Source organism: Pristiophorus japonicus, chromosome 1, assembly GCF_044704955.1.
Source record: "Pristiophorus japonicus isolate sPriJap1 chromosome 1, sPriJap1.hap1, whole genome shotgun sequence".
In the NCBI taxonomy this organism is placed as follows: Eukaryota; Metazoa; Chordata; class Chondrichthyes; family Pristiophoridae; genus Pristiophorus; species Pristiophorus japonicus.
This window is the reverse complement of record NC_091977.1, coordinates 231,862,259-231,887,172: the sequence shown is the minus strand read 5'-3', so window position 1 is coordinate 231,887,172 and position 24,914 is coordinate 231,862,259. Positions and strand designations below refer to the sequence as shown.

The window sequence follows — 24,914 nt, the reverse complement described above, 5'->3', positions numbered from 1 at the left end:
CTTTTGAAAATCCAAATACACCACATCCACTGGTTCCCCCTTGTCCACTCTATTAGTTACATCCTCAAAAAATTCTAGAAGATTTGTCAAGCATGATTTCCCTTTCATAAATCCATGCTGACTTGGATCGATCCTGTCATTGCTTTCCAAATGCGCTGCTATTTCATCTTTAATAATTGATTCCAATATTTTCCCCACCACCGATGTCAGGCTAACCGGTCTATAATTCCCTGTTTTCTCTCTCCCTCCTTTTTCAAAAAGTGGTGTTACATTAGCTACCCTCCAGTCCATAGGAACTGATCCAGAGTCAATCGAATGTTGGAAATTGATCACCAATGCATCCACTATTTCTAGGGCCACTACCTTAAGTACTCTGGGTGCAGCCTATCAGGCCCTGGGGATCCTTCAGTTCCTCCTTTTCGCTAGACCCTCGAACCCCTAGTATTTCCGGAAGGTTATTTGTGTCTTCCTTAGTGAAGACGGATTCAAAGTATTTGTTCAGTTGGTCTGCCATTTCTTTGTTCCCCATTATAAATTCACCTGATTCTGACTGCAAAGGACCTACGTTTCTCTTCACTAATCTTTTTCTCTTTACATATCTATAGAAGCTTTTGCAGTCAGTTTTTATGTTCCCTGCAAGCTTCCTCTCATACTCTATTTCCCCCCTCCTAATTAAACCCTTTGTCCTCCTCTGCTGAATTTTAAATTTCTCCCAGTCCTCAGGTTTGCTGCTTTTTCTGGCCAATTTATATGCCTCTTCCTTGGATTTAACACTATCCCTAATTTCCCTTGTTAGCCACGGTTGAGCTACCTTTCCTGTTTTATTTTTACTCCAGACAGGGATGTACAATTGTTGAAGTTCATCCATGTAATCGATAAATGTCTGCCATTGCCTATCCACTGTCAATCCTTTAAGTATCATTTTCCAGTCTATCCTAGCCAATTCACATCTCATACCATCAAAGTTACCTTTCCTTAAGTTCAGGACCCTAGTCTCTGAATTAACACTGTCACTCTCCATCTTAATAAAGAATTCTACCATATTATGGTCACTCTTCCCCAGGGGGCCTCACACAACAAGATTGCTAATTAGTCCTTTCTCATTACACAACACCCAGTCTAGGATGGCCAGCTCTCCAGTTGGTTGTTTGCCCACAATTCGCCCAAATGATTGCTGGCCAAAAAGACGCTGAAGAAAAGCTGCAATAACTCGGCACCACTCGGCACTACAGGGAGGATCTGTAGTAAATGGCTGTCAGGAGAATCTATTTCTACTGTGGACCAGAGGCAGGAAAAATCCATGATTACTATTAACCCTGACATTACAACAATGTACTTGCATGTAACTTTTCTCATTTTATTCTCCCATCTCCATTTTACAGCATGTGATTAGTGATCAATACTGGTTGAGAAATTACAGGCCCCATCACTATAAATCACTATAAATCACTATAAATGCCCTTAATTTGTCCTCAACAAATGCAAATGTGATTAGATGATTGGCAAGAGTCAAAAAGGCCCTGAAAATCACTCACAAATTGATTCTCCTGACAACCTTTTACTACAGATCCTCCCCATAGTGCCGAGTAGTGCTGAGTTACTGCAGCTTTTCTTCAGCGTCTTTTTGGGCCAGTGATCATTTGGGCGAATTGTAGGCAAAATGCCGAAAGTAGCGCTCGACAATAATCTGAGCCATAATCGAGCGCAAGTTTCCATTATTAGCACTATTTTCGGCTTTGCACGAGGATAATGTCATATTTTTGTAAAATAAATAGGCTGGGCGATGTAGCTCATTCATGTGTGTCAAAAGTTGGGCCGGCGATAAATGGGCTATAATTGGGTGCTAGTCTCCACTTTTTAGCAAATATGGGCGATAGCCTGCATCTCAGCGCTTATGTGGGCGATAAATGGGTGATGATGTGCCGAAAGTCTAGCCCACAGATTTTTGAGCAATAAGGGAGTCAAGGGTTATGGGGAGCAGGCAGAGAAATGGACATTGTTAAGCTCATAATAAAGTAATGTAACTGAGTATTGTAGACATGAGTAAGTGTGACCGTAGCTCTTTTATTCAAACTCCAGAATGTTGGTGCAGCGTGGGAGGCCTGCTTATATACAGTATTCCCAAGGGATGCTGGGATCCCTTGGGACTCCAACAGGTATGCCCGTATGATACAGGTTACCTAAGGTTGCATGCATAACAGACATGATCTTATTGAACAGCGGAGCAGGCCCGAGGGGCCAAGTGGCCTACTCCTGCTCCTATTTCTTATGTTCTTATAATGACCAGATTATCTGTTTATAGTGGTGTTGGTTGAGAGCTAAGTATTGGCCAGGACACCAAAATAGTGCCATGGGTTCTTTTACGTCCGCCCAAGAGAATGGACATTACCTCAGTTTAACATCTCATCTGAAAATCAGCACCTCCGACACCCCTTCAGCACTGCACTAGGAGTATCAGCCTTGATTTTTTTGTGTTCAAATCTATGGAGACGGGCTTGAGCCCACAACCTTCTAACTCAGAGGTGAGAGTGTTACCCACTGAGCCACGGCTGACAACTCATTGGGGGAGAAATTCGGTCGCGTCTCTGTTGCGGCGTTAACCTGGCTGGAGCGGTAAATTTTGCAGCAGGTAATGGCTTGCGTCTCCAGCTGCAAAATTCACCAGCCGGGCCCTGACTGTGGAGCGGAGCGCTAAGGGAGGCATTCCAAACCTCTCTTCAGGTGCTAGGCCGGCTGAGCAACTGAAAATCCCAAGCTAAACAGCTGGCCTCGGAGTGCACTAAGAGCGTCTTCCGTGGGAAAAACAAATCTTAAAAACCCCCACCAAGAACATTCCCAATACATAGCTCACGTCACCACAACATAAATCGCAAAAATAAAAAAATTAAAACCAATCACACAGAGGTCGGCATTACTTACCTCACCATGGCCGCAACAGTTCGGAACGCCAGCTTTTACAGGCGGTCCCACCAGGGAACTACGTGGCGCACGGCAACCAAATATTGAGCTGGTGTCGCAACCAGGGGTGTTGCACACTTCCAGATGGTAATGCTCCGCGCCCCCTCCAAACCGGCACCGAATAGTCCCGGCAGGGTGTCGGAAGCTGGCCGCCCGCAAGTGCATGCCACCGCCATTGGCACCCGTCCGGGGCACTAACAGGGGTGGCAAAAGACCGAAAATCCAGCCCATTATCTATTGTCTATTATAGATCTATTATCCGTTAATGCTATGTCACTGGGCTTGACCTCGACACGAAAGGACGGGATAAAAGCCATCCTCCGGTAAAAGCATTGGAGCTGATTTATCGTCTCCGTTGTATCTGAAACTGTAGACAAATGGAGAGTGATGGAGCATAGAATCTGGCAGAGATTGATCCTAACTGATGTTTATCTGTTCGCCCTGTTGAAGTTTGTGGGTGACTAAAACTCCTGTGTTGACAGGCTGGAGAATCATTGGAATGTGTTAATGGGGGAAGCAATTACTGTCATTGTTACACATCTTGTTGCAAAGCTGACCTATGACTTGCGAGGATGGTACTGTGAAGTGGCGCGGAGAGCTGCTTACCTTGCAGCCACCTCGTGCAGCACCTCCTCGACTTCAGCAAGCCGTCAAGTGGGGGTTGAGTGCCAGGCTGCTTCGTCACTTGCCTGCGGACTCGAGTCAGCACCTAGGGTTCCCTTTCTCTTCATTGTTGCTTTCCAATTCTTAGTCGCTGCCTCTGCGTCCTTGGAAGAACCTGCTCATGGGCCGAGATGCCTTTTGCAGCTCTCCAAAGGCTTTCGAAAATGTTGTCCCCACTATTATGACACTACTGTTTCATTGGCCCCATCTCTTTTAAATTTGGCTCGTGTTCAATTTTCTTCCCACTTCCCCCATTCGAGTGCTTCCTAGGCCAGTCCAAGTTAATACTTGGAGTCATGAATAAATGAAAATGAACTTAATGTTGGAACATAGGAACAGGAGGAGGCCACTCATTTCCTTGAGCCTATTCCGCCGTAAAATTAGATCATGGCTGATCTGTATTCTAACTCCATCCACCCACCTTGACTCCATATCCCTTAATACCCTTGTCTAGCAAAATCTATAGATCTCAGATTTAAAATGATTAATTGAGCTGGCATCTACTGCTTTTTGTGGGAGAGAGTTCCGCACTTCTATTATCCTTGGCATGAAGAAGTTTCCTAACTTCTCTTCTGAATAGCCTGGTTCTGTGTCCTAAACTCCCCCTCCAGTAGAAAAAAGTTTCTCTCTATCTACATTATCAATTCCTTTTAAAATCCTAAAAACCTCAATCAAATAATCCTTTAACCTTCTCTATTCCAGAGAATGCCAGCTTAGTTTCCAAATGGGATATTGAGTGCTATCAGCACTCTCCCATTTTGGCAGGATTTGCATCAGTCATTAATCATTTACAACTGACTTTCACCTGTATACAACAATCTGATCCATTGTCCTGTTGACTTGCAAGACCTATATATGAGATGGAGTGTGTGCATGCACCATTGCTCCTACCTCATCAACTAATTGCAAATAAGTTCCCCCGCACCCCTCTTTTCAAGCTTTAATGTATTTTTGTCAAAGTCACTTTGCAAAATATATTGTGTTTCAGTAGATGAGGCACACTATGGGCCCAAGTTTCCACAAGAAAAAAAACGGGTGCCCCTCCGAGCTGGGCGCCCGTTTTTCGCGCCTAAAACGGCGCCTAAAAAAATCCTCGGTATTCTCCACCTACTTACAGGTCCTGTGGCACTCGGCGCAGTCAGCACGAGCTGTGGGGGGGCGGAGAAGGTCCCGGCGCTGAAAACAGTGCCAGGACCTCTGCACATGCGCGCGACAGTGGGCACGCAAGTGTAGTAGCTCCAGGCGCCGAACTGTGTGGGAGGGGCCCGAAGCACGCAGCCCCTAGCCCTGGCCCAATGGCCTCACTGGGGCTGCGTGAATGAGGCTCCTCCCACGGCCAGCTCCTGTTCCCCGCTCGACCAGACCCGACACTCGCTCCCCCCCCCACCCGCCCCGACCTGAGACCCGCTCCCCCCCCCCGCCCCGACCCGAGACCCGCTCCCCCCCCCGAGACCCGCTCCCCCCCCCCCCGACTGACCCGACCGGCCCGACCCGACCCGCGCTCCTGTTCCCCCCCCTCTCTCTTCCCCCCCTCTCTCCTCCCCCCTGTCTTCCCCCCTCTCTCCTCCCCCCTCTCTTCCCCCCCCTCCCCCCCCCTCTCTTCCCCCCCCGCTCTCTCTCCCCTCCCCTCTCTCTCCCCCCTCTTTCTCCCCCCCTCTCTCTCCCCCCCTCTCTCTCCCCCCTCTCTCTCCCCCCCTCTCTCTCTCTCTCTCTCTCTCTCTCCCTCCCTCCCCTCTCTCTCTCTCCCTCCCTCCCCCTCCCCCTCTTTCTCTCTCCCTCCCTCCCCCTCTCTCTCTCTCTCTCTCCCTCTCTCTCTCTCTCCCCCTCCCCCTCCCTCCCCCCCTCTCTCTCCCTCCCTCCCCCCTCTCTCTCTCTCTCTCTCTCTCTCCCTCTCTCTCCCCCCTCCTCTCTCTCTCCCCCTCCCTCTCTCTCTCTCTCTCTCCCCCTCCCGCTCAGCGGCACGAACGGCTGCAGAATTCTCCCTGGCTGAAGCACTTTCACACAGGTAGGAAGATGGTTTATTTAATCTTTTCTTGGCTTATAAATGTTTATTCAGGTTGGACTTATTTGTATAATATTTGTAGAAGTATAAATAAGGATTTATTGTCGAATTTAATGAGTTCCCTTCCCCCCCCTCCCCCCCACCTCGTTCTGGACGCCTAATTTGTAACCTGCGCCTGATTTTTTTAATGTGTAGAACAGGTTTTTTCAGTTCTACAAAAATCTTCACTGGCTCCATTCTACTTTAGTTTGGAGTACATTTTCACTGTGGAAACTTTCAAATCAGGCGTCAGTGGCCGGACACGCCCCCTTTTGAAGAAAAAATTCTGTTCTAAACTAGAACTGTTCTACCTGACTAGAACTGCAGAAAAAAAATGTGGAGAATTGCGATTTCTAAAATAGTCCATTCTCCACCAGTTGCTCCTAAAAATCAGGCGCGAATCATGTGGAAACTTGGGCCCTATGAGCCTAGGCACAAAATGTACCCAACAGAGCAACCTAATAAAGATCTGATTGCAAGAAGGATGAGCTTGGACATGCTCAATCTAATTCCAAGTGGATTTAAATCTGTCGCACACAATTACCTCATCCTTCGCAATTGGCACAAAAAAAAGTTTCGCTGAACAAATGAGACTAATATATTTTTCCAGGACCAGAAAGAGTAAAGAGTATTTAGAGTTTAATTGAGACATGGTGACCCCACCCCACCTCCGACCCCACCATCCGACACAAATGTGAGCTGTGAGAATGAAGTTGCATGGATCAGGCCAGGCAGCAATGGGCTACATATGCACAACAGCCCTCCGTACACACATGTCTATTTGGAACATCTTTGACTAGGAATGGACAATGGAGCATTTTGGAATGCCAGGATTGCATGGTATGCAAGTTGAAATTTTAGTCCAAAACATGTTTTACCAGATTGAAGTAATAGTTTCCTTTGTCATGTTTCTTAATACTTTAATGCTCCTTGTCCCGTGTTTGTCCATATAATAATCACCGCTTTTCAAAGTAATTCATTGCTTGTGAAGCATTTTGAGACATTTTTGAAAGACATGAGGTGCTCTTTCCTTTTCTTCCTCTTTCTCGTCCTATTTAGAGTCCTTCATTAGTCTATTTGAGCCCATGTTGAAGGGTGTCTTGAGGCTTCAGCTAGTAAATCGGCATGTTTGCTTTGTCGAAGAAGATTGCTGCAATACAGTGTCACCTTTCTGTCAATATTGCACTATTTGTAGTGATGAACAGGTTCTCAAAACTGTGTGTGCTGAACTCTCACTTTAAATGTACGAACAATAACGGACAGGAAAAGACCTTCTGGTCTATCCGTCCTGTCCCACACAGTTGTTTATCACAATAAATGCAATCTCCACCCAACCCAAAAACCATGCGATCTCCTGGGAGAGGCTAAAAACCAGATGTAAAACCCCCAGACCAATTTGAGGAAAAAAAAATCTGGAAATTCCTATCCCCTCTCCCCCCACCTATAGACTAGGCCTAAGCGCTCTAGAGTTTAGACGAATGAGAGGGATCTAATTGAAGCATACAAAATTCTTACAGGGCTAGACAGGGTAGATGCAGGGAGGATGGGGAGTCTAAAACCAGGGGTCACAGTCTCAGAATAAGGGATCGGCCATTTAGGACTGAGATGAGGAGAAATTTCTTCCCTCAGAGGGTAGTCAATCCTTGGCATTCTCTACCCCAGAGGGCTGTGGAGGCTCAGTCGTTGAGGATATTCAAGGCAGAGATCGATAGATTTTTGGATATTACGGGAATCAGGGATATGGGGATAGTGCAGGAAAGTGGGGTTTGATGTAGAAGATCGGCCACGATCTTATTGAATGGTGGAGCAGGCTGGATGGGATAAATGATCTCCTCCTGCTCCTATTTCTTATGTAATTAGCTAGTTAGAAATATCAGTAGATGTACCACTTCAATTTATACTGCATCTAATGCATTCATTATCCTGTTTGGTGCTTGTAAACCACTCAGGCACCAATTAATTTCATTCTGAACAAACATGTGTAAAAACCTGTAGAAATACTGACCTCCATTTTGTAATACTCAGTAAATTGAGGTTGTGCCACCTGTAGAGTGGATGCTAGGTCATGCCGAATTTTACAATAATGTCTGCCCACTGTTTTGAGGTGGCTTATAGGCACAAGAAAGGGTTGCTCACAGAGTTTGGCCTATAGCGTGCTTAGCCAGGGAAAATCCATAGACGCAGTTCTTCAACGGCTGTAGCTCACAGTGAAAGAGGAAGTTAGGCAATACAAAAAGCTGACTCGTTTGTTCTCAATGGCAATGCAGGCAGAACTGCTAATTCAGATGCTGAGATGTTGGAGAGGCACCAAAGGATGTTGGCTTTATTGGGGGCGGGGGATGGGGGGGTTGTGGGTGGTACCTGAAGGCACAGGTGCAAACCACGTGTAGGGAGATAGGTTGCTGACTGAATCAGTGCAGTCACCCAGCTCCATCATACCTTGCCATGAGAAGCTGTGCTGGATTCAGGTGCAAGATGGGCTTCCTAGAGTTTTAGGCCCAGTACTTTTAATTAAATATATACGCACTGTAGCAGTAGCTGGGCTCTCCAACACAACTTACAGGCTGCCATACTAGACCTCAAAAAGCTACTGTATCAGCACTTAACTTTCTCCACTCCCACCCCGCCCCTGGCCCGTGCGTTTATTTTTGAAGTGGTTACCGTGACATTTCTGGAGATGGGATGACCAGTAACCTTTTGATGCTCTGTTCCAGCAAATTGGAATTCATTAAATGACATCCAGGGCACACTCGTGTACACTTGCATGGAACTGTACCAAGAATATCACAACTCATACATGTTTTCGAGGATTCTGCACTCCTCCAGTTCTGGGTTCTTGAGCATCCCCAATTTCCATCGCTCCGCCGTTGGCGGCCGTGCCTTCACCTGCCAAGGTTCTAAGCTCTGGAATTCCGTTGCAAAACTTCTCCACCTCTCCACATCTTTCTCTTCCTTTAAGACGCTTCTCTTTGACTAAGCTCTTGGTCACCTGCCCTAATATCTCCTTATGTGGCCCAGTGCCAATTTCTGTCTGAAAACGCTGCAAATCTGATATTAAAGCGAAATATTGTTGGAAATACATCGACCGCGATATTAACGGGGCGGCGAGAAGGGAGTGAGGGAAGCCCGGTAGCGGCTGATGAATCTGGCACGGCCGGGCATGTGGAGGCCGAGTTGATCTTAAAGGCAGAACCTCGTTTAAATAATTCAGTGCTCACTCCCACCTGAATGCCGGCCAGACTACCCGACATGTGGGTGGAGCGAACGTTCTAGCGGCAGGAGGCCATAGCCAGGGACCCGTGGATATGGTCCTGGGGGGAGGGGGAAATAAATTCGAGGCCATGGCAAGATTCAAGTGGAGACTCCATCAGAATCCAGTCTGATATTAACCTCTCTTTTCAGGCGCCAATGGACCTGTTTGAGATTCTGAAAAGGAAAGACAGATTCATGGTTTGAGTTGCGGCACCATCAGAATAGTAATATGTCTTTACTCCTGTGGAAGTAGTGAGGGCTTCAGTGTATCAGTCACACTTTTTTTTGGATCACCACTGCAACCCTCACATTCCATTTTGTATAAGGCATAACACACTGGGGCATACAAAAATGTACAGCTGGATTCTGACATCTTCCCATTCATGTCGCTGATTGTAACAGGAAACATTGGTGCTTTTGTTTTTCCATGGCGCAGTAATATTTCAAAGCTGCATATTTTAGCACATGTCTCACTTTCTAAAGCGAATTTTAATTGAATTTCTTGGACGGGGTGGGAAATACTGCATATGCGACTGCAATTACAAATACTGCAAATGCTGCAGTAATTTTAAAAAATACTGCAAATGCTGCTGCAATAAAAAAAACTGCAAATGCTGCTTCAACGAAAAAAATACTGCAACTGCTCCATTTAAAAATACTACAAGTGCTGTAAAACTGAAATTAAAGAAAATTAAAAAATGAAAATGCTGTGTCTATGCAACAGGTCCATTGGTGTCTGAAAAGACAGGTTAATGTCAGAGTGGATTCTGATGAAGTCTCCACTTGATTCTTGCCATTTTGTTGTTTTCCGATGTTACCGGACCTGCTGTCTACATCCAGCACGTAATTTTTATTCTCTGTTTTCGCTCTCACCAAAGTCATAAGGTTGTGGGTTCGAGTCCCACTCCAGAGACTGGAACACGAAAATCTAAGCTAACACTCCAGCGCTAAGGGAATGCTGCACTGTCGGAGGTGCCGTCTTTTGAATGAGATGTTAATCCGAGATCCCGTCTGCTCTCTTAGGTAAATGATCCCATGGCACTATTTCAAAGAAGGTCTGGGGAGTTATCCCCGGTGTCCTTGACAATACTTATCCCTGAACCAATGCCTAAAAACAGATGATCTGGTTATTATCACATTGCTGTTTGTGGGAGATTTTTGAGCACCATTGGCTGCTACGTTTTCTACATTACAACAGTGACAATACTTCAAGAGTACTTCATTGGCTGTAAAGCACTTTGGGATGTCCTGAGGTCATGAAAGGTGCTATAGAAATGGCAAGCCTTTCTTTTTTTCTTTTTCTTTCTCATAAGTTGGTGATTGCTGCAAAGAAGCATTGCACTGACCAATACAGTTATTAGAAATACACTCATTTATATCACCCGCCACACCCTCTGCTGTATTATAGTGCACTGTGCGTGTGTGTATATAATATATAGTAATATATAAATATATATATTGACCACTGCTCATGTGGAGCATAAACGCCATCAGATGGACTAGGTAGGCGGAATGGCCTGTTTCTGTGCTGTATATTCTATGTAATTCTACAAATTCATTTCAACTTAGTTAAATCAATTGAACAGTCTGAGTTTTTAGCTGCGGTAACTGGTGACAATTTACTAACATGAACCTCCCTCCATCTTTAAGAAGAGCAAGTGCTTCATTTCAGGCAACCCATTGGCACCCTGACCTGATTGCTCAGTATATTTATTTCTGCCATTTGTTAGTGGAGATTCTGCACAGGAATACACAATACAGCATCAAAAAGAAAAACAGGAAAAGAAAGACCTTGCCATTTCTATAGTGTCTTTCACAACCACTGGACGTCCCAAAGTGCTTTACAGCCAATGAAGTACTTTTTGAAGTGTAGTCACTGTTATAATGCAGGAAATCAGAGTGGAGAAGGAAAGCAAGTCAGCCTCTTGGAAGGATACACTTGCCTTGGAGGCAGTGCACTGAAGATTCACCAGATTGATTTCTGGGATGAAGGTTTGACCTATGATGAGGGTTCGAGTAGAATGGGCCTATACTCTCTAGAGTTTAAAAAAATGAGACGTGATCTCATTGAAACATATACGACCCTGAAAGGGCTTGAAGGGTATATTCTGGGAGGTTGTTTCCCCTGGCTGGAGTGTCTAGAACTAGGGGGTCACAGTTTCAGGATAAGGAGTTGGCCATTTAAGACTGAGATGAGGAGAAATTTCTTCACTCAGAGGGTTATGAATCTTTGGAATTCTCTACCCCAGAGGGCTGTGAATGCTGAATCATTGCGTACATTCAAGGCTGAGATCGATAGATTTTTGGACTTGAGCGAAATCAACGTGGATCCTAGTCCATGATCACAAACTTAGCGGTGCCTCCCTGGGTGCATTGCTCAGTTGAGAGCAAGTGTTGCATTTGGCTATAGCTTTCATCATTACTATGCCTGGGTGGGTACTTTGTAGGTCACGTATAAATGTTTCCTTGCCTTTCTTAGTCAAAACCACGCGATTACCCTACAAAAGACAGTCCGCCTGTATGGACATTTTGTCTTTGCGCCGCTGGAACAGCTTGATCTCGTCATGCATCTCCGCTGGGACGCTGGACCAGCTCCCAAGGAGGACACAGCTTTTTACAAGGGACAGTAAAGGATCCTGGCTGGTCCAGCTCCTGATCTGGCAGGGCGGAACCCATGACTTTTCGTTTTCGAATGCATCCATCACCAAGAGCAAGTCTGCAGGCTGTGCCATTTCCACCCCGGTGATGGGCAATTGTAGCCAACTGAGAGCACCAGCGCAGTTCTCTGTGCCTGGTCTGTGGCGAATTGCATAGTTATATGCAGACAGCGTGAGCGCATATCTTTTAATGCGAGCAGAGGCAATAGTATTGATACCTTTGCTTTCTGAGAACAGTGATATGAGCGGCATATGGTCAGTTTCTAATTCGAACTTAAGCCCAAACAGATGCTGGTGCAATTTTTTCACCTCATAAACGCATGCCAGAGCTTCTTTTACAATCATACTGTCGGCCATTTTGGCCTTGGACAAACTCCTGGACACATAAGCGACTGCAATGTTCCCGATTCGTTTGCTTGTTGTATCACACACCCGACCCCGTACGCATCGCAAGCTAGCACTAAATGTTTACATGGGTCATACAGAACAAGCAGTTTGTTGGAACGTAACAGGTTGCTGGTTTTCTCAAAAGCAGTCTCTTGTAATATCCCCCATACCCAGTCATCTCCCTTGCATAGCAACACATGTAAAGGTTCTAGCAAGGTGCTTAACCTGGGTAGGAAATTACCAAAATAATTGAGGAGTCTCAGGAACGACCACAGCTCCATCACGTTCTGTGGTCTCAACGCGTTCTTGATGGCCTCCGGCTTGGCATCGGTGGGTCTGATGCCGTCTGCCGTGATTCTTCTCCCTAAGAACTCGATCTCCGATGCTGGGAAAACATACTTTGAGCGTTTCAGCCTAATCCCCACATGATCTAGCCGACTTAGAATCTCTTCCAGGTTCTGCAAGTGTTCGATGGTGTCCCGACCTGTGATCAATATGTCGTCCTGGAAAACCACGGTGCGTGGAACTGACTTTAGCAGGCTCTCCATGTTCCTTTGAAAAATAGCCGTGGCCGATCTAATCCCAAATGGACATCTATTGTCGATGTGTGCGTGTGTGTGTTGATGCAGGTGAGGCCTTTCAAAGATTCCGCCAGCTCCTGCATCATGGAGGCCAAGGTCAGGTCCAACTTGGTGAATGTCTTCCCTCCTGCCAGTGTTGCAAATAGGTCACCTGCCTTGGGTAGCGGGTACTGGTCCTGCAGCGAAAAATGATTAATCGTTACTTTATAGTCCCCACAAATTCTGACCGTGCCATCGACCTTGAGAACCAGAACAATCAGACTGGCCCACTCATTGAACTCAACTGCCGCAATGATGCCCTCTCATTGCAGCCTGTCCAGCTCGATCTCCACTTTCTCTCACATCATGTATGGCACCGCACATGCCTTGTGGTGGATGGGTCATGTACCTTCGCCCCAGAGAAATTTCCGATGCCTGTCTCAAACAACGACAGGAATTTGCTCAAAACCTGGGCACATGAGGCGTCGTCGACAGACGAAAGTGCTCAGATGTCATCTCAGTTCCAGCGGAATTTTCCCAGCTAGCTTCTGCCGAACAGTGTGGGGCCATCTCCTAGTACAATCCATAGTGGTAGTTCGTGCACCGCTCAATCATAGGAGACTTTTACTGCTGCGCTGCCAATTACAGGGATCAGCTCTTTAGTATAAGTTCTCAGCTTGGTGTGAATCGGGCTCAGCTTGGGCCTGTGTGCCTTGTTGCACCACAGCCTATCGAAGGCCTTTTTGCTCATGATGGACTGACTCGCACCCATGTCCAATTCCATGGATACTGGAATTCCGTTTAGCTCAACTTTTAACATGATCGGTGGACATTTCGTGGTGAAGGTCTGTACCCCATACAGTTCTGCCTTCTCGGTTCGAGTTTCTAGTCCAGTTTGATCCGCCATGGATCGGTCTTCCCTCTGCAACGTGGTGGTTTGCAGGATTTGCAGCTCGTCTGCACATTCGCTGGAGGTGTCCCATTGTTCCACAGCAATTGCACGCATAGTGTTTGAAGCGGCATTGATGGGCTCGATGATCACCTCCACAGTGCCAACAAGGTGTCAATTGCCTCGTATTGATGCTTGATGGTGGACTCTGAGTCATCTGAGGTCGTGCAGCTGCAGGTATGTACATTCTGCCATATGCATTACTGCCTGAAAACGATGTCACTTTGTGTACAGTTCTTGCCGAAGCATCTTTATGCTGCAAAATTTGTTTGGTGTTATCGCTGGTGGACATAAATGCCTGGGCTATCGTTATGGCTTTGCTCAGTTTCGGTGTTTCAACAGTCAATAGTTTGCAAAGGATAACCTCATGGCCAATGCCAAACATTTGCTCTAGGAATCCATCGAATTTGCAATGTCCTGCAAGGCGCCTTAGTTCGGCGATGTAGCTCACCACTTCCTGACCTTCAGACCGTTGACATGTGTAGAATCGATACCGTGCCATCAGAACGCTCTCCTTCAGATTTAGGTGCTCCCGGACCAGCGTACACAGTTCTTCATATGATTTGGTTGTTGGTTTCACCGGAGCAAAAAGATTCTTCATGAGGCCATAGGTTGTTGACCTGCAGACGGTGAGGAGGATCGCCCTTCATTTGGCAGCGTTCAGACTCCCTTCCAGCTCATTGGCCATGAAGTATTGGTCGAGTCGCTCCACGAAGGCTTCCCAATCGTCACCTTCTGAGAATTTCTCCAGTATACCAACAGTTCTCTGCATTTTTGCGTGATGGTTTGTTATCTCGTCGCCAGTTGTTATGTCTCGAATAAAGCAGTGTGACTGAGTATTGTAGACTTGAGTAAGTGTTACCTTAGTCTCTTTATTCTGACTTCAGAGTGCTGGCACAGGATGGGAGGCTTGCTTATACACAGTGCTCCCAAGGGATGCTGGGATCCCTTGGGACTCCAACAGATGCACCCTGTGGTGTCGGTAGAATGCTGGTTACAAGGTGTTGCATACATAACAGTAAATTTGTGGAATTCTCTGCCCCTAGAGAGCTGTGGAGGCTGGGTCACTTGAATATATTTAAGGTGGAGATAGATTTTTAAACGATAAGGGTGTGAAGAGTTATGGGGAGCAGGCAGGGAAGTGGAGCTGAGCCCATGATCAGATCAACCGTGATCTTATTGAATGGCGGAGCAGGCTCGAGGGGCCAAATGGCCTACTCCTGCTCCTATTTCTTATGATCTTAATTTTTAGAACCTCCTCAAAGGCCCTAAAATGAGGGCAGCAAGTGGAAACTCCCATGGTGATTAATTCACCCTGGTACGGCCAGATTTGTAGCCGGGGCAGGCTTGCAGTGCATTGCTTTTTAAAATGAACACAAAAATTCACGGAAACATGATTTGCGCTGGACGTAATTTGTGCTTGAAATTCCGCAATCTTTTTGTCTGTTTGATCAATCTCGGGAGAATTGTGTTGAGAAATAAACAGCGCGACTGAGCAGAAACCCCAGGCCAAAGTGATAATTTTTCTATAGAATCAATTACGTGGCCTAGAAATTTGAGCATGCCCATCATCCCTGCGCCTGAATGGTGAGGCTTGAGACGCCCCTGATATTGGGATTCGGGCCTCATTTGCATCAATCCGGTGAATTGTGGAGAGTGGCAGGCACCTAACCGGTGAAGCATAATTGAAGATTGGGCTGCTATTGGTTTTGCAGGGGCCCGCAGGTCAGTGAGGCAGGGAATTAATTGGGTTGGGAATTGGGGGTTGGCGGGAGGGGGGCGGTCGCTTTGGGAGGCTGCAGTGGTCTTTGGGGGGTGGTGGAAATGGCAGCGCTCGGGTCGGAAATGATGCTTGGTGGTGATCCACATCTTTGAAGGTGCGGTTGGGAGGAAGCACTCCTGCTCCTCCTACCTCCCTGCTCCACATGCAGCTAAGTGTACTTTTGAAAACTTACCTTGTTGGTTGCGGCCGAAGAACTGCATGTAGGCCTGATTTTCCTGAGTGCAGTTGTTGCAGTGGGGGGCCTCAACCAGGCTTTAGACACCTTATTTGTATATACAAAAGGCCTAATGCCTATTTCAGGCGTGGGCATCGTTCGCTGACTTTTTGGCCTTTATCAATATGGCAGGTGGTACAGTTCCTGCTCCTAATGACCGTGCGCTTCCTGTTCCTTGGAATCTTAGGAGGCCGTTTAACGCTCGAAAAACAGGTGCTGCCTGGATGAATTTGTAGGCCCAAGTTTCTTGTGGTTTGTTTAATACACTAACAGGTTTGTAGTAATGCACCATTTTGAACCCACTCCGCAGTGCCTTATTTAGTAAATTTTCCAAGCTTTGTAAGAAAGAATCTTTCACAATACAAGATTTTGCAAAGAAATGCTCAAAAGACACAATATCTGTTGCATAGAATCCATCTTTACTGCACTATTTCACTCCTGGAGTAAAACGGTAGCATTAACATGAATTACAAATTTTATTGAGCAATAAGAACATAAGAAATAGGAGCAGGAGTAGGCCATATGGCCCCTCGAGCCTGCTCCATCATTCAGTAAGGTCATGGCTGATCTTTGACCTCAACCCCTTTTTCCTGCTCGATCCCCATATCAGGCTATGTCAGGCTGTTGCGTGTGTACAGGTCAGTTCTCCCAACTTCGACCTAGAGGCAAACTATCCCTCCTCGTCCATCTTGACTTGTCTGCAGCCTTTGACATTGTTGACCACTCCATCCTTCTCCAACGCCTCTCCACCATCATCCATCTGGGTGGGACTGCACTCGCCTGGTCCTATTCTTACCTATCTCATCGTAGCCGGAGAATCACCTTCCATGGCTTCTCTTCCCGCCCCCACATCATTACCTCTGGTGTCCCCCAAGGGTCTAAACTTGGTCCCCTCCTACTTCTCATCTACATGTTGCCCCTTGGCGACATCATCCAGAAACACAGCATCCGTTTCCACATGTACGCTCTACCTCACTACCATTTCTCTCGACCCCTCCGCGTCTCTAAATTGTCAGACTGCTTGTCCGACATCCAGTTCTGGATGAGCAGAAATTTTCTCCAATTGAATATTGGGAAGACCGAAGTCATTGTTTTCAGTCCCTGCCACAAACTCCATTCCCTAACCACTGACTCCATCCCTGTCCCCAACTTCTGTCTGAGGCTGAACCAGACAGTTCGCAACCTTGGTGTCATACTTGATCCTGAAATGAGCTTTCAACCACATATCCGCAGCATAACTAAGAGCGCTTATTTCCACCTCCATAACATCGCCCGTCTCTGCCCTTGCCTCAGCTCATTTGCTGCTGAAACCCTCATTCACGCCTTTGTTACCTCTAGACTTGACTATTGACATTTGTCATTGGGAAAATGCTGGAGTCCATTATTAAGGAAGGAGTAGCAGGACATTTCAATCAAGCAGAGCCAGCATGGTTTTATGAAAGGGAAATTATGTTTGACAAATTTGCTGGAGTTCTTTGAGGATGTAACGAGCAGGGTAGATAAAGGGGAACCAGTGGATGTGGTGTATTTGGATTTCCAGAAGGCATTTGATAAGGTGCCTCATAAAAGGTTACTGCACAAGATAAAAGTTCATGGGATTGGAGGTAATATATTAGCATGGATAGAGGATTGGCTAACTAGCAGAAAACAGGGAATTGGGATAAACGGGTCTTTTTCCGTTTGGCAAACAGTAACTAGTGGGGTGTCGCAGGGATCGGTGCTGGGGCCTCAACTATTTACAATCTATATTAATGACTTGGATGAAGAGACCAAGTGTAAGATACAAAGATGTGTGGGAAGGCAAATTGTGAATAGGACACAAAAAACCTGCAAAGGGATACCGACAGGCTACGTGAGTGGACAAAAATTTGGCAGATGGAGTATAATGTGGGAAAATGTGAGGTTATCCACTTTGGCAGAAAAAATAAAAAATCTAATTATAATTTAAATGGAGAAAAATTGCAAAGTGCTGCAGTACAGAGGGACTTGGGGGTCCTTGTGCATGAAACACAAAAAGTTAGTATGCAGGTACAGCAAGTTATCAGGAAGACAAATTGAATGTTGGCCTTTATTGCAAGGGGGATAGAGTATAAAAGCAGAGATGTCCTCTACAACTGTACAGGGAATTGGTGAGTACTGCGTACAGATTTGGTCTCCGTTTTTAAGGAAGGATATACTTGCATTAGAGGCTGTTCAGAGAAGGTTCACTAAGTTGATTCTGGAGATGAGGGGGTTGACTTATGAAGTTAGGTTAAGTAGATTGGGTCTATACTATTGGAGTTCAGAAGAATGAGAGGTGATCTTATCGAAACATATGATAATGAGGGGGCTCGACAAGGTGGATGCAGAGAGGATATTTCCACTCACAGGGGAAATTAAAACTAGGGGACATAATCTCAGAATAAAGGGCCGCCCATTTAAAACTTAGATGAGAAGGAATTTCTTCTCTCAGAGGGTTGTAAATCTGTGGAATTCTCTGCCCCAGAGAGCTGTGGAGGCTGGGTCATTGAATATATTTAAGGCGGAGATAGAGCAATAAGGGAATAAAGGGTTATGGGGAGCAGGCAGCGAAGTGGAACTGAGTCCATGATCAGATCAGCCATGATCTTATTGAATGGCAGGGCAGGCTCGAAGGGTCAAATGGTCTACTCTACTATTTCTTATGTTCTTATGTTCTATTGCAATGCATTCCTGGCTAGCCTCCCACATTCTATCCTACGTAAACTAGAGGTGATCCAAAACTCAGCTGCCCATGTCCTAACTTGCACTAAGTCCCACTCACACATCACCCCTGTACTCGCTGAATTACATTGGCTTCCGATTAAGCAACGCCTCAATTTCAAAATTCTCATCCTTATTTTCAAATCCTTCCATGGCCTCATCCCTCCCTATCTCTGTAATCTCCTCCAGCCCCACAACCCCCCGAGATGCCTCCACTCCTCTAATTCTGCCCTCTTGAGCATCCCTGATTATAACCGCTCAACCATTGGTGGCCATGCCTTCTGTTGCCTAGTCCCTAAGCTCTGGAATTCCCTGCCTAAACCTCTCCGCCTCTCTACCTCTCTTTCCTCCTTCAAGATGCTCCATAAAACCTACCTCTTCCTGTGATAGTTTCTACTTATGCAGCTCGGTGTGAAATTTTTTATCTTATACTACTCCTGTGAAGCGCCTTGGGACATTTCACTACGTTAAGGCGCTATATAAATACAAGTTGTTGTTGTTGCTGTTGTAGATGTTAGGACTTTGCCAGATTGACTGGGCTGAAATTGCTTATGTCTCATTCTGATATGATGTCTGGGTCATTGCCAAAATGTCCATCTGATTTAGCGCAGATGTATAATTAAGCAATTAGTTTTGAATTCTCAATATAGAGAAAAGAAACGCACACATGCTATAATGATGCACCTGTGAAATGTGTGTTTATGGGATGTTACCTTGAGCCTTAATTTGGCAGGCTTGAGGGGTGGTGAGTAATGGCAGGTGAAAATGTTTTCAAAAAGAATCGAGATTTGCTTGGTACTTTCAATAATCCTTATTAGTTCCACAGTTGGCAGCACACTCTCCTCTGAAAGTTGTGGGTTCAAGCTCCACTTCCTTATTTGAGCAAATAATCTCAACTGACACTTTAGTGCAGTACCGAGGAAGTTCTGCATTGTTTGAGGTGCTACCTTTGGGAAGAGACATTAAACCGAGGTCCTGTCTGCCTGTCCTTATGGACATAAAAGATCACTTGGCAATATTTGGTGCAGGGCAGGAAGCTCTCCTCGTGACCTAGCCAACATTCATCCCTCAAAAATTGCCACCAAAAACGGCAATTCAGCTGATTTGCTGTTTGTATGATCTTGCCGTGCATAATTTGACTGGCATGTTTACCTACAAAAAGGACCACATTTTTAAAAGTTATGAATTGCCTGTGAAGTGCTTTGATACCTCCTGATGAAGTGATTAAATGCTATATGAATACAATTTTTATTCCTTTGCTGCCTGGTTTGATCCTACCTAACCCCTCTGTACTGATTTATTTCTGTTTTCCTTTGAGTGAATCAACAAGTGTGACCTGCAAAGTACGAGCAGAGATTCTGCTTTTAATGCACTAATATAGATATATAGGCATATTGAAGAACTAATATTGTTAAAGAATGTATTCAATGGGAATTAAGAAAAAGCTTCTAGGTAAAACAGGTGACCAAATATTGATTATGGGGATCGGGTGGGAAAGTGGAGTTGAGGTCGAAGATTAGCCATGATCTGATTGAATGTCAGAGCAGGCTCGAGGGGCCGAATACAACGTTCACGCTATGGTGCACGCACACGCGGCCACGCAGTAATCAGAAATATCCCGTGCAGTCCGCTCAACGGCTTTTACCTTGTAAATACCGCACAGGCTCAGAAATTTAAAGGGACCATGCATTAAAAGAAACAGGCTGCAAAGAACAAAGTGCAGCTCACTCAGAACACTGGCCGTATGGCTACTCCTGCTCCTATTTCTTATGTTCTTGCATTCTTACGAACATGTCATCAGTCTGTAGCAAGTTTAGCAGTCAAAAAATGTTGAGGTGTATAAGTAAATCTGTACAAGTCCTAGTAAATGATGCCAAAATGCTAAAAAGGTAGTAAGATAATTGAGTATGATCACTGTACTTAAAGATAGCGAGAAAAACAATTAAAGGCGAAGGGAATGATTCTAGGATTAAGGTTACTGAGCATTGAGGAGAAGTTTATAAAGGAATTTAAATTTGTTTTTGGAATAAAGACTGGGAAGGAGCAGCATGATTCTGGTATATTTTGAACAATGAAGGGAATTAAGTTGGATGTGGAGTAATGCTGTGTGCATCTAAGGATGGATGAACTAAGGGAGTGGGGGTAGGCGGTATAATTATAAGCCAAGGAGGCTATAGGCCAAACTAAAGCTCAGAAATAACTCTCACAATTTGAGTTGATAAATTATGGATGAGGTCACAAAGCATAATAAACACTGACTCAACTGAAGGGATATAAACTGCCACAAAACAAAAGCAAAAATACTGTGGCTGCTGGAAATCTGAAATAAAAGCAGCAAATGCTGGGAACACTCAGCAGGTCAGGCAGTCTGTGGAGAGAGAAACAGAGTCAACGTTTCAGGTCGCCGAACTGATTTGGGAGAGGGCAGTTTGGAATAAGCTACTTTATCAGTTCAACATTGTTAAAGAGTGACTTTATTCCCCTCCCTATTCTGCCAATATTGTTCCCTCCTCCTCCACACTTTCCGAAATCGAGTTTAAACAGGCAATGTGCAACCACCTCTATGATATTTAGTAATATTTCTAAATTCTGGTTCCTGGAAGGCTGATCTGTAGTTTGGCATGTCGTTTTCGGTATGTATTATAAAATGAATGTTTGACACCAGACTCCTCCCTTGCCAAAATTAAAAGCGGCGTCTGATAAAATATTCCGAAAGGGTGAGATGAAGTAAGGTGTGAGGCTTGTGTGGAGCATAAAAAACAGCACAGATCAGTTGGGCCCAATGGCCTGTTCCTGTGCTGTAAATGCTATGTAAAAAAAAACTAATGTGCGTGTTTTTCTTTCCTCCATATAGGGGCATTTATCATCTGCTGGACTCCCGGCCTAGTTTTGCTCTTGCTGGATGTGTTTTGCCCTGACTGCAACGTCCTCACTTACGAGAAGTTTTTCCTACTGTTGGCCGAGTTCAACTCTGCTATGAACCCCATCATCTACTCCTACCGCGACAAGGAGATGAGCGCAACTTTCAAACAGATCTTGTGCTGTCAGCGGAACGAGAGCAGCAATGGTGCGGCCGAGGGCTCTGACCGTTCGGCCTCCTCCCTCAACCATACCATCTTGAGTGGGATACACAACGACCATTCCATGGTGTAACCGCAGGAGAGCGAATCGCAGCTGTCCACTGCAAGCTACAGGAGACCCCCAGATGTGAATCAGCTGTGGATGAGTGAACTAAACACTGAAGACTAAATACTAAATTAGCACCGGTACCTATTCACAAACTAATATGAGACATTGTTGACAAATACTTCTGTTTTACTAGGAGACCTAGTGTGAGACACATTTAATAACACCAGTTGAGGTCTTAAATACTTGTGATGTATTACCTGCTAAACTGCATTTAGCTGTAGAAATTATGGCTTTTTAAAAATGTAATAAACCTATTTTATTTAACCCATCAGCATGCTTGTGATGGACTTTTGCATAACAGGCAAATTCAACATTTTATTGCTTCATGTCAGTGCCCACTGAAAAAGAAATATTTTAAGGACCAGAAGAGCTTTGAATTTGTGGCACGTTTCCCCAGAGACATTGGAGCTCTGAAGAGGCTGTTGGATGTCCTTTGCTTTTTGGGATGTGCAAACCATGTAAGTCATTAGAAATATTTGAGAAATGTGTGTTTTTTCCCCTTTTATTTAAAAGCAACACGGTTGGTCCCAAGTTGACCCAGTTGATTTTGCTGCCAACATTTGACTCTCTACAACCACATTTTATACATTATATTTTAACTGAGAAAATGGTATAAATGCCTATTCAGCAACAGCAATTGTGAGTTCTGTTTTATGAAGTATTCCAGTAGGACCTCCTGAATAAATAGTTCATTATTTCAAGCATAGCTGACACACAGCTGACATATTAACTTTTCTAGTTGCTGCTAATTTTGCTCTTCATATTGATTACTGTGTTGCAGTTAAAACGCAAGTTTATAGATAGAAATAAAAATGTTAAAGAAAAAATTTGTCAGTTTAAAAAAAGTGAACTATTTATTTAATATGGTCTGATTCTGTGTTTTAAAATAACCGTGTTAAACCATGTTGCCCTGTTATATGATTTCCGATAGCTGGGTATGATGTTCCATGTGGACAGATTTCAGTTCTTCGTGAAATCTGGGTAAACAAGTTGCTTGGTTTATACGTGTAACATCTTGTTTTGAAAAGGTGAATTCTGGTCACGCAAGCAGAAAGTCACATGCCAATCTGTATCGTGTGCTGTTAGAACTAAAGTATACGTTACCAAATATTTAATGATGTTCCATTCAGAGAGGTGAATTCTCCTTTAGATTCTCCTTCTTAATACTACAAGTAAGATTCATATACATTTCTCTTACATCAGGTGCCTAATTCAGTTGGGGAGTTTCCTACTCTGGGATTCTTTCAGAAATTCAAAAATGATAAAATTCCTAGTAGCTAAAAGAATCTCTTTTAAATAATGGCTGATGCACGATTAAGGCATAGCATGTAAATACAGTAGTTCTGTGGAATGCATTCCTTAGCATGGTCCAGGTGTACTTTGAACCAACCCCACTGCTTGTGGTAGATGAAAATGTGTACCTGTACTGCTCAGTTAAGTGATTTTTCTTTGCACTCAAATGAATGGAATGATTGGTTGAAATGGAGAACCATCTTAACTACTGTACTGTCATTTTTTATATGATCTGGATTTTTGGGGCGACGGGGTGGAAAAGGCTTCTTAAATGGTTAGTTTGGTAATCTATCAAATGATGGTTGCAATTTGCTTGGGGGTTTTGTACTTAAGGTAAAGCTGCCTTGTTATTAATGCTTTTGAAATGTTGGGTTTCCGTAACTTCAAACTGTACATGTGCGTTATTAGACCATTACTGCAATTTATAATGTGTAATGGCAATAATTAACTCTGCATTCTCATGAAATGATGCACCAGGAATGGAAATATTGACCTGTATTTCTTTTCCAAATCTCTAATATTTAGTTAATTGTTTTGTATATTTCATGGATTAGGTACAATTTATGCAAGTTTTTTTTTTACTTGGCAAGGTGTTTTTCAAAAAGATGTAATTTACAGGGCCCAGATTGTCGTTCAGAGTAGTTCCTCTAAATTATGTCAGGTTTCATATGCAGTTTAATTTCTGGGTAGTACTTTTTTTGTTGTTGCAAGCTATGTAAATATTCTGCTATCTAGTGCACAAGTGTTCAAGGTAGTACTGTACAATCTGTGCATTAGTAGGGTAAAATAGTTGTACTGATAGTAATTGCTGCAGAAACTATTCACCACTACAGCATATTACAATTTTAATGTAATCAGGTCATTATGCATTAACTTTGTAGCAACACCTTGCGTCAGAATGTGTACTATATAACTAACCTTTTAAATTTGTATTAGTAAATGCTACTGTGCTATCGGACATCTCAGTCCTGATCTATATATTGTGGTTAACACTTTCCCTTTAACTCTGAACTGAACTGCTCTTTCATTCTTGCATCCAAGTTAGCTGAATCTGATTTTGTCCTATTACACCTTAATCCAGTCTCGTCCACGTACAGGATATTAATGGAAAGCAAAAGGGGTCAAAGGCTGGGAATGAAGGTGGAATGTGAGAGCGTAGAGTGAAGAGCTTACACTGTTTGAGGTAGGAATTAGGCTCTGGAGACCAGTTCATTTCCATGAGGTACAGATGCTAACTGGGACTGGTGGGGAGCTGGGACTGGAGGACGGACGAAGTGTCCAATTGTTACTTTGAAGGATTGTTAAATGAAAACTTGAATTGTGGATTTTTATTACAAAGAGAAAAACAATAAAATAATCATGGCTGGGAAATTCCTTGGATCCGTTCCCGCTCCACTGGCGTTACTTCATCGGAAGTGCATCGGCATCCACCCCACCCCTATTTCCAGATCTAAATGAGGTCTCCATGTGCAAATGGGAGTCCCTAACGCACTTCCGGAAAAGTAACGCAGCAGAGTGGGAATGGGATCTGAGGAAATTTTTGGACCCATATAATTTCCACCGATCAGCATTCTAACTTTTTTTTTGTAATTCTGTAATGTAACTTCTGGGATTGTCTTTACAAAAAGTCTTTTCTGACCTATACTGAATTGTGATTCGAAAGCTATGAACGATTTCTCGGAAGTAAGACTTATGTAACCATTACATATTGAGCTCCATCAAAGGCTTTAAAAAAGACTATCTGAGCTGTTCAAAGAATAAGGACCATTTTTGCAGATATATTCACAGAATCTTTATGTAAACATTACAGTGAAAAGCCAATATTTTAAAATTCAAAACAAATGGATTAGCTCTGCATAAATTGATAACTTTTTTTTACTTCCCATTGATGTTTTCTTCTGTGATTTTTAAAAAAAATAAAAAAAATCCTTGATTTTGGATAGAAAATGTGTTTACAAATTATTTTCACTTCTCAGTAACCTACTTCAACTTGGTCTACATTAGTTAGCCCTTCGCTGTGCGGTGTACACCATTTCTGGTACAGGCAATGGGAAGGACAAAACTGGCCTTTTAGAACAATTTGGTCAATTCAAGAAAAATTACCAACAAAATTTATTTTGCCATGAGGTAACTGGTTTGCTACCAAATGTAAGTCTTCCATATATCTCCCCAAGGCAGCCCAAGATACTGCCTGAAAACCAACAGTTGCCAAAGCAGAAACCTGATCAGCACCTGTGTCTCTTGTAT

The 24,914-nt window shown here is 44.3% G+C and overlaps 1 protein-coding gene across 2 annotated transcripts in view; it reads left to right on the top strand.

Moving 5' to 3' along the window:
• lpar1 (lysophosphatidic acid receptor 1) overlaps positions 1 to 24,614 on the top strand; it is a 159,930-nt gene extending 135,316 nt beyond the window's left edge. For both annotated transcript variants that reach the window (XM_070887937.1, XM_070887928.1), the window contains one exon: positions 21,040 to 24,614. In XM_070887937.1, the coding sequence (XP_070744038.1) occupies positions 21,040 to 21,338 (299 nt within the window). In that variant the 3' untranslated portion in view covers positions 21,339 to 24,614. The remainder of the gene's footprint in view (positions 1 to 21,039) is intronic.
• Positions 24,615 to 24,914: the final 300 nt, after the last annotated feature.